Source organism: Lepisosteus platostomus, chromosome 5 (genome assembly GCF_059453375.1).
Source record: "Lepisosteus platostomus isolate fLepPlt1 chromosome 5, fLepPlt1.hap1, whole genome shotgun sequence".
Lineage (NCBI taxonomy): Eukaryota > Metazoa > Chordata > Actinopteri > Semionotiformes > Lepisosteidae > Lepisosteus > Lepisosteus platostomus.
Window position 1 is genome coordinate 57,115,594 of NC_142615.1, and position 17,900 is coordinate 57,133,493.

General features: G+C 41.4%; 2 protein-coding genes and 1 non-coding gene across 3 annotated transcripts; all 3 read left to right on the plus strand.

The window, feature by feature from the left end:
* The first annotated feature begins 2,671 nt into the window (after positions 1–2,671).
* On the plus strand, positions 2,672–3,662 carry LOC148669965 (uncharacterized). The gene is made up of 3 exons (XM_088632640.1): positions 2,672–3,208; positions 3,310–3,425; positions 3,491–3,662. The coding sequence occupies exons 1-3, from the start codon at positions 3,065–3,067 to the stop codon at positions 3,612–3,614; spliced, it is 384 nt and encodes a 127-aa protein (XP_088488766.1). The 5' UTR covers positions 2,672–3,064; the 3' UTR covers positions 3,615–3,662.
* Positions 3,663–3,916: 254 nt separating this feature from the next.
* Positions 3,917–4,994, plus strand: LOC148669966 (zona pellucida sperm-binding protein 3-like). Its single transcript, XM_088632632.1, has 5 exons — positions 3,917–4,023; positions 4,222–4,322; positions 4,400–4,473; positions 4,641–4,823; positions 4,903–4,994. Exons 1-5 carry the CDS (start codon positions 3,928–3,930, stop codon positions 4,908–4,910), a joined length of 462 nt encoding a protein of 153 aa, XP_088488758.1. The 5' UTR covers positions 3,917–3,927; the 3' UTR covers positions 4,911–4,994.
* A 7,167-nt stretch (positions 4,995–12,161) lies between these two features.
* Positions 12,162–12,272, plus strand: trnal-caa (transfer RNA leucine (anticodon CAA)). Its single transcript has 2 exons — positions 12,162–12,199; positions 12,227–12,272. It is a non-coding gene; the product is annotated as a tRNA-Leu (tRNA).
* The last annotated feature ends 5,628 nt before the right edge of the window (positions 12,273–17,900 follow it).

Consider the following 17,900-nt stretch of genomic DNA (forward strand, 5'->3'; position numbering starts at 1 on the left):
TCTCTTTTTTACATAACACGCTTTAGAGAAATAGACTGTCTTGTAATGAAGGCTGCATTAGAAAATGTGTATCTAAATTAAAATCGGGTTTATGACTTCTGCATTTTTCAGCTTTCTTAGCGCTTGGGTCTCGATTCAGATGAAAGCAACAGGGGAGTAAGTTTTCCTTTTCTAAATCAAAGGTGATCTGCTCACAAGGAAGTATAAAAACTTCAGCGTTTACTTTTTGAAGACCGCAAATTGTCGAAACACTGTTGCTTCATAAGCTAATAAGTAAGGTTTCTGAGCACGCATTGTATTACTAATGCTGTTATTAATAAAAAAAAGCTTAAATTCACATAATGGAATTTGGACGGCTCAAAGTAGTCTATTCCTTGTACAACTTTACTTGCCCGCTGAGTAGAGTTTAAAGCAACGGCAGCCGAAGTAGCAGTAAAAGCAGCAGCGTAGAGTGTCACAATACACTCTGTGAAAGAATTGCGGCTTCAGATCGTTTTGTTCTGTTGAAGCTGCCTACAGGCTCCGAATTGTTGACATTGGCTGTGATCTTCTTTTTTCAGGTTTCATGAAATTCTTCACATATTTGAAATATTTCATTCGGGTTCGCCCAATACACGGTACAAACCGTACCTGCAGCAGAATGCTGTGGCACATGAAGCCGTTTTGTTTATCGGTTATAAGGATTTAGGAACGTACTATAAATCGAGCAAGCGAAAAAAAAATTAAACAGGAGTCACTTTTTGGATTGCTAATTCATTGTGCTCTGCTCGTCTAGGTTCAAATCCCATCCTTGTCATGGTTAAGGCCTGAGACGTGTGTGTTTTTTCTAAACGGTGTTTGCATTTGTTTCCTCTTTTACTCCTGTAAACTCAGGATTTTTTTTCCTTGGTGGCAACAATACGCTTCTGCAATACAGTAAATGGTAGACTCTGCTTTCAAATTAGCTGCACCAGGCATTCGGATACAGAAAAACACAGGGATTTAAAATTCAGGAATATGAATGGCCAATTGCTTACAGCTAGGGTTTTTACGTTTTCTTATTTAGCGATTTGTGTATCAATCTTTTAACAATTCATTAAAATGCTAACAATATGTAAAATCAAAACAACAGCACCGTTAAATGCTGGGGAGACAGGTAGTTGTTTTTTTCAATCAGATGCCAATCTCCAATGCTGTGTGAGAGCTTACGTACCTTTCCTTTTCTCACGTTTTCTGACAACTATTCCAAAGGGGCACCCTGTCAGCTCCTAATACTTTTTAAAAGTCTGCCTGCATGTTTGATTATTGTCGTTTTATTTAGAAAAAGTTCAATATTGATCATAACTAAAGAAAATTAGGATCACGAATAAAAAAAGGGCTGAAGATGCGAGTCGCTCTTGAATCAGAGCTGGGCGACACGGGCTTCTGTTCTGATATGATTGTACGAGAAGCAGGAGGAATCTCTTCTCTCCTATGGAGCATGAGCTGAATCAGGAGTGAGACATTTCGTATGCTCGTGCATATGTTAACGCATGACCTACATCGTAAAACTAAATTAAAAACTAACATTAAGCTGTCAAAGACATTCATTTACATACAAACAAGAGACAGACATAGTAATGATTCTACATTAACGTGTCCTACATAGTAATGTATCGCAGAATTCCGACTAAGTAACTCAGAATTGCTACCTAAAAACTCAGAATTATGACTTTATCTCTCACATTAGCCCATATTTCATTGTCTGTCCTTTTGTTATTGTAACGATTCGGGTTCTAGCTAGCAAGACCTGGGTTCGAGCCAATACAGTGAGGCACGAAGTAGGGTGGGAGCGGCAAGGGCACAAGCCCTAGAACCCGAATCCGTTACAATAACAAAAGGACAGACAATGAAATATGGGCTATTTCGAAGTCGCAAATGTGAGAGATAAAGTTAAAATTCTGAGTTTTTAGGTCGCAATTCTATGATTCTAAGTCACAATTCAGAGATACCATAGTGCGTTTTTTTTTACTCCCTGGCGGAAACGGGCTTCCGTAGGTTCTCAGTGCTGCGAAGCAAAAGCAATCTCTGGAAAATCAGACAAATTATTATCAGATCATGTCAAAAGCTGATCAGTATTTCTTTACTGGAAAACAAAGAAATGCTTGTATTACACATTTTAATATGACATGCAATTACACATGAAAAATAGTTAAATTATTTTCATTGCGGTACATGTTGATAGAACAGCCCCCTCGATAAAGGAAAGTGTGGACGGAGTGTCGCATGTTCCGTACTCTGTCTGACAGCGAGTTTAACACACTGTCCTTGGAAATTAGAAACGAATTGAACAATAAATTAATCTGAGCAAATTTTACACGTGTGGGTGATTTAATTCTGTCGAAATTGCGTGGAACTCCTCCGCTGAGGTCAGATACACACGGGAAGTGTTCAGGCGGCTTCACGGAGTCCCGCCTCAGACTGGAAGCAGGTTCTAATTAGACCCTGAGAACAATCCGAGTCTCTGTGTGTAATTGATTGTGTTGATTGAGCGGTAGTGTGACCAGGTGTGTGGTAGCAGGTTTGCCAGTATAAAAACCTAGTCACCGCATTCACACTTTATGCTTTCTTGCTTCAACACAGTTTATTGGTTTATTTATTTTACTCCTGTAGCAATTTAGCAGGGCGTTAATTTGGCGATGCGCTTGTTTTTCTTTATGCTGTGCCTGTGCGCAGGGGCTGGGCTCCCCGCACTGATCTCCGCCGGGCCGGCTGGCTGGGACTCTCGGGAATTAGCGCTCCAGGCCGACCTCCCGGCTCCTGAAGACGCAGCCCAGTTGGAGGACTTGAACCTGGCAGATGCGCCCTCCGAAGACCTGTCTGCAAGCGAGAACGACTCGCAGTCCTTGGCTCCCGACTTCCGCCGCCTTCCCGTGTCCAGAGACGCGTACTCGCCCTACTTCGACAAGGAGAAGATGAAGCCGGCAGCCGCCCCTTACCCGCCTACATCAAGAGCGTCCTGTTTCCTCCCCAGCGAGGGCGGCAGCCGGCTCGCCCGGCCATCGGGGACACCCGAGGAGTGGCCGTGTGGTGCGACTCCAGCAGGATGTACGTGAGGGTTAGTCGGCTCCTGTTCGGCTTCAGCTGTCGGCCATCGGAGGTGACCTTGGGCAACTGCAGCGTCAGCCGAACCACACGCAGTTACTTCTACTTCATCTACGGGCTTCACGGTTGCGGCACCGAGCGATCGGTAAGCGGGTCTTCATCTACATGCAGTGTATCGATGTGAGCTGTAGGGCCAGTGTCGGGGTTGCCTTTCCTGGGAATATCCCTTCCTCTGTGACCCTGCAGGTTGTCCAGGGCCGCCTGGTGTACTCCAACACTCTCCGCTATGCCCCGCCCTCCTCCAGTGCGCCTGTGCATCGCTTCATTCCCTTCTCTGTGCCTGTCAAGTGCTCCTACAACAGGTAGGCAGGGCTCTGCTGCTGCTGGGGAAAGTGTCCAGAAGCCCCTCATCCACTCTGTCCTGCAGGTTCCACTACTCCTACAAGGTTGGCTATGTCCCCACGTGGGCCAGGAGAAGGACCTTCTTCAAGGACCTGAAGAACAAGCACAGCTTTGTGCTGCTCACCACCAACTGTAAGCTCCTTGAGTGAGTGGCTCCTCCTGCCTGCAAGGGGTGCCGTGTGCAGGTGTAATGCTGCCTCTCTCTCTCCTAAGGATGAGTACTTCCTGGGTCAGCCCATGTACTTCCAGGCCACTGCCTACTTTGCCACAGCGGAGCAGAGGCTGTACATCCACGCGTGTTACATAACAGAGAAACCGGACCAGCACTCCCAGCCCCGTTTCCCCGTGATCGACAACTTGGGGTACGGCCCCTTCTGGGAGGAGAGGTGGGCAGGAGCCCTGAGAGCCTGCAGGGGTTCATCCTTGTCCTTGTCCCCAGGTGCATGGTGGACAGCAAGGCAGATGACTGCCTGTCCAGGTTTGTCCCCCTCCAAGCAGAAGGATGTGCTCCGCTTCACGATTGATGCCTTCCTCTTCCAGAAGAAGCTGTCCACGAAGGTACTGCTCTCAAAGGCTGCTCAGCCTTCCTGCTCTACTGATCCATGGTCTGCTTTTCCATCCATGATCTAGATGTGAACCAGACTGTGGCAGCTGTAGTGCCTAGAGCTGCCAGCTTGCCTTCACTGATGGCAGAAGGTCCTTCTCTGTCCCTCTATTGGCCTTGATCCCTTAATGCTGTGACCTTCCCTCTTGCAGCATGAAGTGACTGAGCTGTACATGCACGGTGTCATGGCTGTGGCTCCTGCTAAAGCAACACCAGGGACCAAGTCCTGCACCTACAACAGGGAGGCTAAGAGGTACTTCTGCAAGGAGCCTGCTGAGGGTGCTCTGGGACATGCCAGGTGGAGGCCTCACCTGTCCTCCTCTCCTCCAGGTGGGAGGAGCTGTATGGTGACCATGAGGTCTGTGCCTGCTGTGAGTCCAGGTGTGCTGGCAGTTGGAATGAAGGTGGGTCTGGTTCTCTATCCCTTATGGATGCATCTCTGCCCAAGAGACAACCATGCTTGGACAACTGAGGAATGATCCCGTGCTGGACAAAGGGACTGTTTAGATGAGTAGACTGTGGGTCTCTGGGTATAGCAGATCCCTCACTCCTGGGTGTTACTTGTCCACAGGTACCAGGAGCCTGGTGACCAGTAGTCGGGTGGCTGTGGCACCAGTAGAGGGTCCTCTGGATGTGGGAGTTTACTGGACTGAGGATGAGGAAGGAGACCCTCAGAGCTCCAGTGAAGATGCTGAGAGCACCAGTGAGGATGTGGAGGGGGCAGAGGATTTTGGAGATGTTGGCCAGTGGACAGGTAGGGTCTGGCAGGAGGAGCTCCTGTAGGGGTGGGTGTCCTGCAGTGCAGCTGGATTGTTCTCCTTCTTGCTCCCCAGGTGCCTGAATGAAGGCTCCAGCCTGGCCCTTGTGACTCTCCTGCCTCCACTCGCCTTGTAATGGCAACATTTCAATAAAGCTGTGAAAGACCCTTCTGCCTGCCCTTGTTTCTTTATGGTTTATAGGTTTGAATGTGGTGGAAGAATTCAAGGGAAGTGAGACCCATTAATCAATGGAAGTATTTGTGGGGGTTCCCCTTTCAAGAATGCTTCCCATATTGCTGCCAATGAGGACTGAAAATGGCTGGAGTAATAAAGCGTTGTACTGGGGGAAGATGGCCACACTATTCCTTGGGCAGGGCTTTGTGACTTTTTTTTTTTTTACTGTGGGAGAGACGGAGGTGTTCAATATACTGGAAATCCTCCCGTTTCCAAGAGGGGTAGTGCTTATGGAGTGTGAGTTGCTACTGTTGTGCCCAGTAAGAGTGAGATCTGGTGTCCTATTCTAGGCTGCACAAACTGACTAAAAGAAACACAAGGAAGGAATTGTCAACAGGGGCTTGGTGTAAAGTAGGCCTTCCCTTCCTTAGCAGAAGAACAATACTGGTGCACAAACATCAGTGAATAATGGTGCAGTTAGAATCTTGGAGGTCTTGTCTTATGGGTGTTGGTTTCGCAGTATTGGACAGTCACGGGAAGTATTAGGATTGAGACTGGAGATCCCAGTACTTGACTGGCAAGACATGTGTTCACAACCACCTCTACCAGCAATACAGACTATGTAGAGTGAGACTGAACGCTTACTACACAAAGCCTCTCCCCTGTTTCAGTGTCCCATGTCATGAATTTCAAGTGAATCCTAGTCTCCCTTTGTGACTACCTATAATTTGCACAAATCCTGCTGGCCCACTAACACTGTCAATTTTTAGCCCTACTGCACTGCCCTATTAAAGCTTCAAGGATTTAGGATAAACTATTTTATGTAATGGTTCCAAAGGTGGCTTCTCAAAGCACTTGACAGAATTACAATAAGAATACACAGGATAAAACAATTCCAATAGACAGAGGAGACCATGGATGGTGGTACTAAGGAAAGTAGGAGCAGAGGGGTAAAGAATGGAACCAGTTCAGTAAAGGCTCTTCTACAGAAGAAGGTGTTGAGTCTGAATTTGAAGGAGTTTAGGGAAGGTGACTCTGGTATCCTTGGGGAGAGAGTTCTAGAGCTTGGGGGCATAACAGCAGAATGCCCTGTCACCCATACAGTGTAGACTGGCTTGGGGGACAGGAGACCAGAATTAGAAGAGTGAAGGTTATGAAGTGTGGAGTAGGGTGATAATAGATTAAACTGCAACTGAAATGTGAAGGCAAGTTCTACAGTTTATGCAAGAAAGGGTAATGTTAGGCTTTTATGGGACGGGGGTAATGGCAGCACTTTTGAGGACCGTTGGTACAACAGCAGTGCTCAAGGATTCATTTCCAAATTTTGAGGACAATGGGTTATATACCCATCGTTCTTACCAAAGGCTCAGAGACCTTTCCACCACTAATTTATACAGGTTTGGTTCATTTGGGTTTTATCAGTTAAACATTTAATATTGTATGTCAGTTTGTTGATGCCTGTATATCACAGTGATCTGCACACACACCTTTGACTGAATATGGGCTGCCAAACCTCTCCACCAAACTTATGTATCACGGTAGGTACACAAGAAGTTTATTTGTAATAACAGGGTTGTTGGTGCCAGTAGTCAGATTGGGTCAATTGCAAGGTAAGAACAGCATCGCATTAACTGGAGATGATCCAGAGATTAGCATGCAGCTCTGTACGCCAGATTAATACCGATTTGCAACTCGCTCGTCTGCTGACTTTAGTCCCCTGCTCAGTAATCACAATGTTCCCAATTGCAATGAGCCCAAGGAAACAGCTGCTGCTCTCTAGAGGACACTACAGGACAGGACTAAGTACAATTCCTGCAATAGACTAAGCAGTTTAGTGCCAAACTGATGGAACACTGAATCCTATGGGACAGTTCCGAATGTAGTAGCATCTAAATACTGAAATAATATCATAAACACCTCGTGATCTTAGGAATCTGTCGCTGTTAAAAAGTATTATAATAATAAGCTAAAATTGTACTGCAGCCACAACACAGTGGACTTGCAGCTCCTGTCCTGATCATACAGAAAGATGTCATCACTATAACACCTGTTAACAAACATAGCGCCTGCAGTCTGTGAAAGAGAGCTCTGAGGTAAATATTCCTTGCAGGGAAGTGAACTGAAAAACAGGCAAATACATCACTCAGATGAAGAGCAACGACTGTCGCTAAAGAAAGTGAGCGAGGGTACACCTACTGTATAGTAGTTCATCCACAGAAATTCAAACATAAATTTGTGATGCACCAGAGTACCACAAAGCTAGAAGCGTGCCTTCAACTGGAGTATTGTAGCACGACTATTTATAAGTAATATTAACTTATTCCAGTCGTTCATTTGGTTTAAGAATACGAATCGATGCCTTCGAATAGACCTTTAACAGTCCTTTGATGTAGAATTAAGAAAATGGGGAATTATTTGATCCCATTCTCAATCCAGTAGTTTATGGACAGGCGCTCTCAGCGGACTGTGTGCAGGAGTGATGGGTGATGTGGAATTCTATGGGCTCAGTGGGACTCTGGGAGTCAACTTAGGGCTCTGCTGTAGATTCCTGTAGAACCGGTGTGAAATGATAATGTATTGTTGGCTGGTATTGTTAATGTAAAGTTTACTGGTACGTTTCCGCCAAAACATATTTTCTTTCTTCCTTTTTTCAGCATGGAATAAACCTATTACTTGTTCCTTTGCAGCCTACGCATGCTGACGCAGCTACCCACCTGAACTACAAATTGTATGTTGGCCGTTCTGTTACACTATATTGATGAATCGTACAAGATCATAGGATCTATAAGCCTGAAGACTTGTCTTGTACAGTGACCTGATAAAAATCAAATTAATTACACTAATTTTTATGGAATCCCATTTCCTGTAGTGAGGCTTCCATAGTACACGGATGGAATAGTGGACGGTGGGCTTTTAATTTTTTTTTTATTTAAACAACAGAAATACAAAAACGAAGACAATATGAAATAAGATACATAAATAGACACTTCACATCCAGGAGAATTCACAATTATAAAAGCTGAAACTTTTTAAATATTTCCATTGTATGTTCTTTTTTACTTTAAAAAAAAACTCTTCTTTAGCTCAGCTGGCAAGGCCTGGGTTCGAGCCAATGCAGTGAGGCACGAACTAGGGTGGGAGCGGTGAGGGCACAAGCCCTGGAACCCGAATCCGTTACAATAACAAAAGGACAGACAATGAAATATGGGTTATTTCGAAGTCCCAAATGTGATATATAAAGTCGGAAAGTTCTGAGTTTTTAAGTCGCAATTCTCGGTTACTTAGTCGGAATTCTGAGATACCATAGCGCGTTTTTATTTTTACTCCCTGGCGGAAATGGGCTTCCATAGAAATGGTCAGATTCAGAGCCATTGCAGTTCGTGCTAATTAGAACAACGCCAGTACTGAACCCTCAGCACCGTACTGACTACTGAGCACAAGTTCAGCTGCTCGCCAGCTTTGTTACGCACAGTTTTGCATTGCTATTGAGCTCAGAGCAGGAGCTGATCTTCAGACAGTACCGTGTTAAAAAAGCAACATGAGCCAGGCAGGAGTCAAACCTACAATCTTCTGTTTCGAAGTCAGATGCGTTATACATTACGTCACTGGCCCTAATCTTACGGTGCTCAACTGCACCATAGTGACCTCAGCGCCACTACTAGTAATACATCGCCCCCGGCCAAAATTGCTTAGTAAAAAAAAACGTTTTCTATAATGTCTGTTTAAAAATATTATATCTTTAAAAAAGACAAAGGGTTTGTGTGTCACGCTAAAGTTTCGATTCATTTCGAATGCAAAGAAAAAACATCTTCCAAGAAATCATAAATTTGTCTCATCCTCCATACTATAATTCTCTCTTGTAGTAGTAAAGCATTTTGAGTCAAACCGAACAATATATTAAAGGAACAAGTAATAGGTTTATTCCATGCTGAAAAGAGAAGAGAGAAAACACAACGTTTCAGCTGTGAAACCTTCTTCAGGTTTGTTTTCTCTCTTCTCTTTTCAGCATGGAATAAACCTACAATATTACTTGTTCCTTTGCAGATACGCATGCTGACTTAGCTACCCACCTGAATATATTAAACGTTTCATCTATACGATTAACATAATGTTCTCCTGAATAACTACAGTAAATGACAAAACCTTAGAGCCACAGAGAAAAACAAATTGCATTTAAAGTAATTTTAAAGGCTTGAGATAACATTGCACTATTAATGCAAATGTCTGTCTTCTTTGTGGCGCTTACTTTTTGTTGCTTTAGCAAATTTCATGCAGTTTATTTCTGACACAAGACATAACAAGCTTGTGTATTTATGACAAAAAAGCAGGGCAACAATTTATATCGGCCTTGAAATTGAAATTGTTAAAAAGTGAGTTAAATGCAGATATAGTAAATATATTTTCTCATATAATGGTGTGTTTTTCTGTCTAAAAATCCTTCATGAATGGTTTAACAGACACCTTGCATAATTAAAAATTATATATTTACGAATTTTAACTTTTTATACAGTAAAGTTTTGTTGTGAACATGAGCCCTGTTTATCAATGTCACCAACACAGTTCTGGATTTTATTCTGCCTTCCTACGCACATATGAATTTTCTTTCACACAACAGCTCGCATGTATGGTAGCGTATTAGCGCCAGGGATAAAAAGAATGATGTTGGCTTTTAAATGAGAAACCATTTGCGTTTATACAAAATCACAATGCATTGTCCCAGACATTGGGACATCCTCTGTTTAAACACCTGTCGTTTTCCCGAATATTGGCTCCTGTGCTTCGGTCCATTTGAGAGAGAAGACACTGAAAAAGTCTTGTGAAAGTGGATTTTGCACCTGCGCCAGTGCTGTAGTGGTATCATACAGACACCCATACAAATCCATCACACGTTGGAAGCTCTTGAAGGCAACGTTAAATATTGCTCTGTCCGTTGGTGGATTAGGTATGCATGCTACATTTCAAAGTAAAATGCAATGTAAAAAGATCAAATTTGATTCAAAATCGATTAATGTAAAAACCGATAAAGCTCATGTTTTTTATCTAGTTTTATCTATATCTAGTTTTTCAAAGGTCTTAAAAAAATGTTTATCGCGATTGTGAAAGTTAGAGAAGGTGTACCAGCGCGTGCCTTTATATCGCCAGCTTCAGTCTCGCCTGTAGCTGCGAGAAGGTTAAAAGCGCGCAAGTGATCTGTCTTTCGTCCAAATAATTGCTGGAGCAGCAGGACGTAGAGCACCATCCAGCAGCTGTAGACGATGTTCGAGGAAGAGCTAATTCTGTTTTCAGCACAGGGAGCAAGAATGAGCTCAGTCCGGCTCCCAGCAGAATCCATTCTGGTTTGGTTGCTGTCAGACTGTGCATCTGAAGCTTTTTGGATCGCAACGTGAAAAAAAAAAGAACAAAAACCAATTGCTCACATCGTGTTACTTCTACCAGAGGAAGGGAAGATATCACTTAAAAAAATCAGCACTTAATATTTGGATCCGGGGCCTCATACTAATTATTTAACTATCAGATTGTGTTTCTGCAACATTTCGTGCACAGTATGCCGTATTCAACAATAAAACAACAGTCACAACGAGGCCTTTACGCCCAGTCTGGGGTATTTTCCCCTTTTATATTTTTGCCACTTTATATCGAACCTGTTATACTCCCAGAAGTGCGCAGTAGCTTCTACTTAATAAAAATATACAATTCACCGCTGGTATAAACAGATGTGTGCCATGTCTGCTTTTGTAAGCATTTGTTTCAAAAATAAGTTCACAATATGTTAAAAACACAAAAAGCACAAACTTAATAATACAACGATACAAAATCAAAACCAAATCATAAAGCCAATTAAGTACCTATCCTTTGAAAACAGAGAACACCTTTATATCTACAATAAAAAAGTGATATTTGTATCTACTTTTGAATTACTGTACAAAGCAGACAGTATTCCCTGAATTCAAAGATCAGATCTTGCCCAAAACAAGACAATCAGACGTGAGCTGAATTCAGAACAAGAGCCTCTGCTTCGTCGTTTATTGAGCTTGTGATCAAAGTCTGAGTGAAAAAAGACCAGCTATTTTAACTGTTTGAATGAAATACACAAAGGGCACCTTCCTTCGAACCGGTGTCAAACCAGCAACCTAAGCATTCCCTCTTGTTTCCACTACAGTCCTCCGCTCTACCAACTGAGCTACCAACAGATGTCAGGAGATGCTCTCTGGCACATACTGTCCAATGTAGTGAAATGTTCCGGAGGATTTAAATCCCAGATCGACATCGTTTCCAACTCGTTTCCTTAGTCTTGTTTACCTTGAATTTAAGCCACAAACCAGGATTCTACTGTATAAACTTCCGGAGATATTACAAAATGTTTGATGGAGCATCAATCATTCCAGGCGGAAATTGACTTCTTTTCTTTCTCGAGGGATCATATTAAACATTTCATTTGGATCGAGAAGAGGATCACCATGAGACACAAAACAAACAGTTTCATTCTGTCTTTATTAGAATCTGTATCACAGCTTATGAATGTAAAGCCTTTAGTATGCGAGAGTGAGAGTTCAGTTATGCCAGGGAGTGTGAGAAAAGAGAACTGAAATTTAGTAAATTAATATTTAAATAGAGCGTAAATCTTCAAAGTGTCACTGCAAAATTATTACAGGGGTCTACCAGCTGCCGGACGTACTTGTTTTGGGGCTATTTCCAATAAGTACCGCATTAGTAGTTGTGTGTCCTTACTGGTATCTTTTTAACATTCGGTTATATACAAACGGGACAGAGACACAGTGATAATCTGATTTTAACATGTCCTGCATTTTAACTTACTGAACAGATAAATTGAAATGTTCTGATTCAGAGCCCCTGCAGTTCGTGCTAATTAGAACCACAACAATACTCCTGAGTCCTGAGCACCACACTGAGCAAAGGTTCAGCTGAAGATGATCTCCATATTCTACCACACTAACTAGTCCTAAACGTAGTACACAGTACACACTTTTTTAAAACAATTTAAAATATTACACAAAGGCTGTAAAGCACACTCTAAATCGATCCGAATATTTGATTTCCGCGATCCGTTTAGGCAACATTAGGCAACGTGGCGCTTCTCCAGCAAAGCATTTCTGTTTTGTGAACTACTGGTGCTTTTATCACACCATCTGACGTACCTCGTCAGGGTGGCTGAGTGGTCTAAGGCGCCAGACTCAAGGACTCCTGTCTTTCCATTGCTTGGGTGTTCTGGTCTCTGCATAGAGGCGTGGGTTCAAATCCCACTCCTGACAGCTTTTCCCTCTCTTGCATTTTTCCTGTCTTCTTGTGCTCGCTGACAACGACAGAAAGAGGAAAACGGAGAAACCGGCTTGCGGGCATATGATGGGCAGGGAAATGCTTCGTGAACACTTCAATGTGATTAGCAGAAAGTCAAATAGGCTTCGATTTCTCGAAATCAGCCTGTAGCCCTACGGAATGCAGCCACTCTCCCGGTGACAGCGGCAGGAGCCGAGAGGATTAAATCAGAGCTCGAACAGAGAGTTTAAAAAATATGGGCAACTAGAACATAGATCATAGAACATTTTTATTAAACTTTCCTATCTGCTCGGCCTTACTGAAGTATTTTAGCTGCATTTTTGCTTCTATTTATATACTTTACAGTAGATAGTGTTTAGTAAGAGAAGAGAGATACAAGCGCTAAACCCCCACAATAACCAAACCTTAACTAAAGCAGGAAGATCAGTTTCTGCTCGAGACAGCCGTTTTCTGAACTGTAAACCTTCAACACTGGCTGGAGACGCTGTGCCCGGACTCCCGGGGGTTGTATAAGAAAAGACTCGGAGAGCTGCAGGCGCGGCTCATTGCTCTGCGCTCCCCGTGCGGAATGCGCGTGTCCTCCCTCCTTCATTACCTTCATACACTCCTCTCAAACCATATCAAACTCCTGGAATATTTCGGTGAACAGATACTGGGTCTTTCTTTCCGAGATCATAGGCAGAAACAATAAACACGGTGAAAACAGGAAGGTATTCTGATCGTATAGAGAAATGCGCAAAAATACATTTCCTAAAATCCAATAAAATCTAGTTACATTCTGATGCTATTTTGATGTATCTGAATAGTTTTGGCACAGTTGTTACAGCAAAGAGACAAATAAACTTTTTTAAATTTCATTCGAGCTGTAGTTTAGAAAATGTTTTTTCAATTCTCTAAATAATACAAACACAAACACCCGTTGTAAGCGACTGACCATTGATATTCTTGAATTATAAGCCCGTACACACGCTGGCAGGCAGTTCAGCGAATATGATGCCCCTGCAGGGGCCGAATATTAGACAGACGTATACATACAGTCATCGTGTGGAGTTTATTCCTCCTCTACCGCAGTCTTTGCCTCTTGTCACATTTGCGCTTAATTGTCGATTTTTTGTATAGAACACCGAATATCTTGAGGAAGCCTGTCAAGCGAAGATTGATGGATTATTGAGGTGCAAACACTGATTCAAAATCAACACCCTCTGCTATTGCCGTTGTTTCTTTGATAATTTCTTCAAATTCCTCATCTGACCTTCAATATCGAGGGATATTGAGTATAATACCATACAAATTGTAACTTTCTTTTGATTGCCAGTTTTATTAAAATGCCATCCCCTTTTACAGTTATTTTAGATGTTTGGCAAGGCGTAATATCCCCCCTCTCACCCTCAGCTAAAATATTTTAAAAGTACAACAATATTACATTATATTGAACAGCGTTTATGTTAACATTTATATTCAAATTAAGGTAAATATACGAAAATATTAAAATAGAACTCCGGCGATCTGTTGTTTTTGCTTGACAAGTTCTCGAACAATTTTGCAATGTTTTTTAAATTACTTTAGCTGAAGATGCAACGGGAGCATAAGTGAATTCTCCCTCACTCACTGGAACATATAATTCTATGGGTGAATACTAACTGCTTGCAAGTTGCCAATGTCGGTAATTATTGGAAATTCCCGGTAATGTTGACTCTGGTACTCAATTGTTTACTACTGCAAATATCAAAATAGTTCAGGTTTTGCGGAACAATTAAAATTTTGCGGTGATGATGTTTACTATAGGAAGAAGTGCGTCCCTGGGTGGGATCAAAAAACCCACCTGGGGATTAATAGCCGAAAACGCTAACCGATTGCATCACAGAAATGCTTATACCTTACGCTTTTTTTCATTTACATACTTTTGGTGAACAAAAAAATTCGCTCGCATTTCATCTTTCGCAAGCTGTATGATTTAAAAAAAAAAACAAGTTGTTCTGCAAAGGAAATGAATAAACGCATTAAACCAAATCAAGAACTCTTTGAGTGTCCCAAATTACATGTTCTGTAAAACAAGACAGGAAAAAAAAGGTACCGCTGGAAATCGGATCCAGGATTTCCTCTTTATGAAACAAGTCTTTTAACCAGCTTTACCACAGCACTGGCAGAATACTATTCTTATACAGGTGGGTACCCACCCTCAAACCTTTGTTCTCTCGCTACTGTTACAGGAGGCGTTGTAGGACTTTTTTAGTTCAGAAAAAGCTATCAATTCATCTTACATTTCTACTCCATCAATATTAGCAATGCTATCTTTACTAAGCTCTAAATATAGCTCTAAATAAATGCAAATTTTAAAATACATTTTAAAATAAATGCTATTCCATATGTTGTAACTTTGTGGTATTTAGAAATTTTAGGATGCAAGGGAAAGTATTACTGTACAGATGCAGCCATTCAAAGTGCGCGGTAAAGACACCGCAGTACAGATACCGCAGGTAAGATGACACGCGATACCGCGGTGCGTGATTGGTTGACCGACAGGGGCACTCGTGGTCCGTTGGTCTGTCGTAGAAAGACTTACTGTACTGTAAACGTCTTTACTGTGCCCGTTGTAGATATTGAATTTTACCACTGAAGGGAAATCTTAGTAGCTGAGCATAAAAAGAATAGGAGCATACTGTAACGCGTGTGAAGGCCATAAACGATATTAATTTTGGAACGTAAACATACAGTATATGGCTGGTCTTGGTACTTTAAAGAAAAAAATACGCACCAGTATTCCATTTCTCCCTAAACATTGTAAGCTTCGAAGTCTTTAACTAACGTGATACCGGAGTCAACAAGCATACTTTTAGAATTTGATTAAAAGGGAATATAATATGGAATCGCGTATCTCAATAATTTAATAACGGTATGATTATATCCGTGTACTGCGGCAGAGCTATGTAGGGCTGTTTCGCCTGCCTGATCATGTGAGCTCTCTTGTAGCCTACTGGTCTAGGTGCGTGCACACCAGCTGGTAGGTTGGGTGTTCGAATCCAGCTGGTACTGGACTTTTCATTTTTATTTATTTATTTTTTAATCGCGTAACATAAACATATTACCGTATGCAAACTGTACTGTATACAGTATGTATATGTATATTTAATGTCTTAACTGTGCCCGTTTAATTGAATTTAAAAAACATATTTAACACGAACATTAAGCTGCTTACATCTTCCGCCTGAGAACAGTCACCCGTTGCTACCCAACGCAGAATGGTGATTGGCTGACACCATCTGACACCCCTCTGATTGGAGAAAAAAGACGTGCTGGTGTGCTATACCAGGAAGAGGATTTCTTTCCATTCAAAACGTGTATTTTAAAAGTTTAAGAAGTAAAAACCTTACAGCGTACACAGATTTCTAAACTGATCAGGATCGTTATCTTTGTCTCATGCATAATAATGTTCACCGCTCTGTCCAGCAAATTAATAATAAACTTTATTTTATATAGCTTTTTAAACGAATAAGTAATTAGATTGCTCATAAACCTAATCACTTGCTTTTTCTTTTTATTTAGGCTCAGATTTCAACTATAGATCGTATTATTAATAACCATAATAACAACCAACCAACAAAAACAACCATATAAACATAATACCAACCAAAAACATAGATAACAACCACAATACAAAATCAAATAATCAAACCATTTTACACTCGCAAAGTCATCCAATTATCATAATCCCGCCCCTTATGCAAAACCAAACCTTCCTCCCATCCCAGTTTATCCTGTTTATCATAAACAAAATCCACCTCAATTTTCAACATAAAGCATTACACAAAATCAATACCTCAACACTCCATACTCAACAACGATAATTCACAAACAGCCAGAACATGTAACTACACATTCCCAAACATACCTACTTTCCATAGCCCCGCCCCTTATGCAAAACCAACATCCCTCCCCTGTTCTCTCTCTCCCCTGGCGGTTGTAATTGTTTTTATTTTCAAATAAATTTTAGCAAAGTCATGTATTTTAAAAATCTTAAGATTTTTCTATTTATGTCTTTATTTAGTGGTTTCATTAGTGACAAAGGCTAAACTTTCTTGGAAAAATGTCTTTTATGTAAACCATGTTTGCTATTAATTCATTCAGGGCTAAAATATGTTCATTGTCTTCTAATGAAAGAAGGGTTCCTTTCGCCGTAGTCGAGAGCCTAGCCTTTAACTAGTAAGTACTGTATTTACTGGGTTTTTGAGGGGGGGGGGGGGGGTGTCTTTCGCTGGAAATCTCGCCTCCTACTTTGAAAATACCCGTGAAACCGGTTCAATTCGTCACAGCCAGCACTCCTGCAGAGAGTTGGGTTGTACTTGCAGTGTATACAGTACACGCGTTATGCTCTTCGTTAATGTCTGTGAAGTTTTATTTAATCTCTGAGCCATACTGATTCTTCTGGAAGCACACCAGTATTCCACTTTCTCCCTAAACATTTTTAGGATCAGAGTCTTACATGTGGTTATTTCGAAAACGTTTGTACGTGCTCCTTCTTACCATGTTACTGTTTACCGTTACTGACCATATTAAGTTTAAGTGCCTGTGGGCACTTTTCCTGTCCGTGGGGGGTGGACCGTCTTTCATTAGAAGGTTAGTCTGTTCTACTCTGAGAATGTAGGGGGGGTGGGGGGTGGGAAGTGCCCGCGGTCATTTAATTAGTATTAAAATCTTAGTTATCTTTCTAGTTCACAGGTTTGCATGCATAATTTAATTTTGAAAGCCACTGAGACATCAGGTACTACTGTTGTATTTATGAAAAAGAAACAAAACAAAAAACATACTAACAACTGTGCCATCCTACTCCTTAGTTAATACATTTTATTATTCATAAACAGTTAACATTGTTAGCAAAATATTTTGAATTATATTTAACCCTATTTTTTCTTTAGTTTTGTATTTAACTTATTATATGATAGACTTAATGTATATTAATGTATATTTGAACAATGAAAATATATTTTTACAAGATTTTACATTAAGCACTTAAAATTAATATGGTTAATAATAGTAAACTGTAACATGCTGTAACAAGATCGGTTAAACTTCGAAGAAAATCCTTTCAGAGAAAATGTTTCAGGTGTGAAGAACAAACCTGTTCCCACACACCCTGCCCCCACTACCATTAGAATATACACAAACATTTTATTTTTAGCGTTTCATTCTGAGCAGAAGACCCTCACACCTGAAGAGTGCTGGCTGTGACGAATTAAACCGGTTTTACAGGTTTCAATCACAGATTGGGACTCAGTAAAGTAACACACAGCGCCAGTGGATTTGATAATACTGTACCTAACCAAAATCCGCAATATGGAAACAGAACCTGTGTAATTGTTGATAGATGATGTACTCGTAACATTTTTTCAAGACGAACTACAACATTTAAAAAATGACTTGTATGTACTTGATATCTCTAATCAATCCACGGGTCCCAGCACAAAACGAAAGTAAAACGCATACCGTTTCGCGCTTCTTATTAGTTGCTCAAAAGTAATTTGACCGTATGAAATGCATAATATAAACCTAGAAACATATACGTGAGCAGTACTTAAGCACTGTAGTATCGGTGTTAAGACATACCT

Coding starts and splice junctions, on each gene's coding strand:
- LOC148669965 (XM_088632640.1), top strand. CDS start 3,065: ATGTACGTGAGGGTTAGTCGGCTCCTGTTCGGCTTCAGCTGTCGGCCA. Junction 3,209..3,309: donor GTTGCGGCACCGAGCGATCG/GTAAGCGGGTCT, acceptor GTGACCCTGCAG/GTTGTCCAGGGCCGCCTGGT. Junction 3,426..3,490: donor GTCAAGTGCTCCTACAACAG/GTAGGCAGGGCT, acceptor TCTGTCCTGCAG/GTTCCACTACTCCTACAAGG.
- LOC148669966 (XM_088632632.1), top strand. CDS start 3,928: ATGACTGCCTGTCCAGGTTTGTCCCCCTCCAAGCAGAAGGATGTGCTC. Junction 4,024..4,221: donor AGAAGAAGCTGTCCACGAAG/GTACTGCTCTCA, acceptor TCCCTCTTGCAG/CATGAAGTGACTGAGCTGTA. Junction 4,323..4,399: donor TACAACAGGGAGGCTAAGAG/GTACTTCTGCAA, acceptor CCTCTCCTCCAG/GTGGGAGGAGCTGTATGGTG.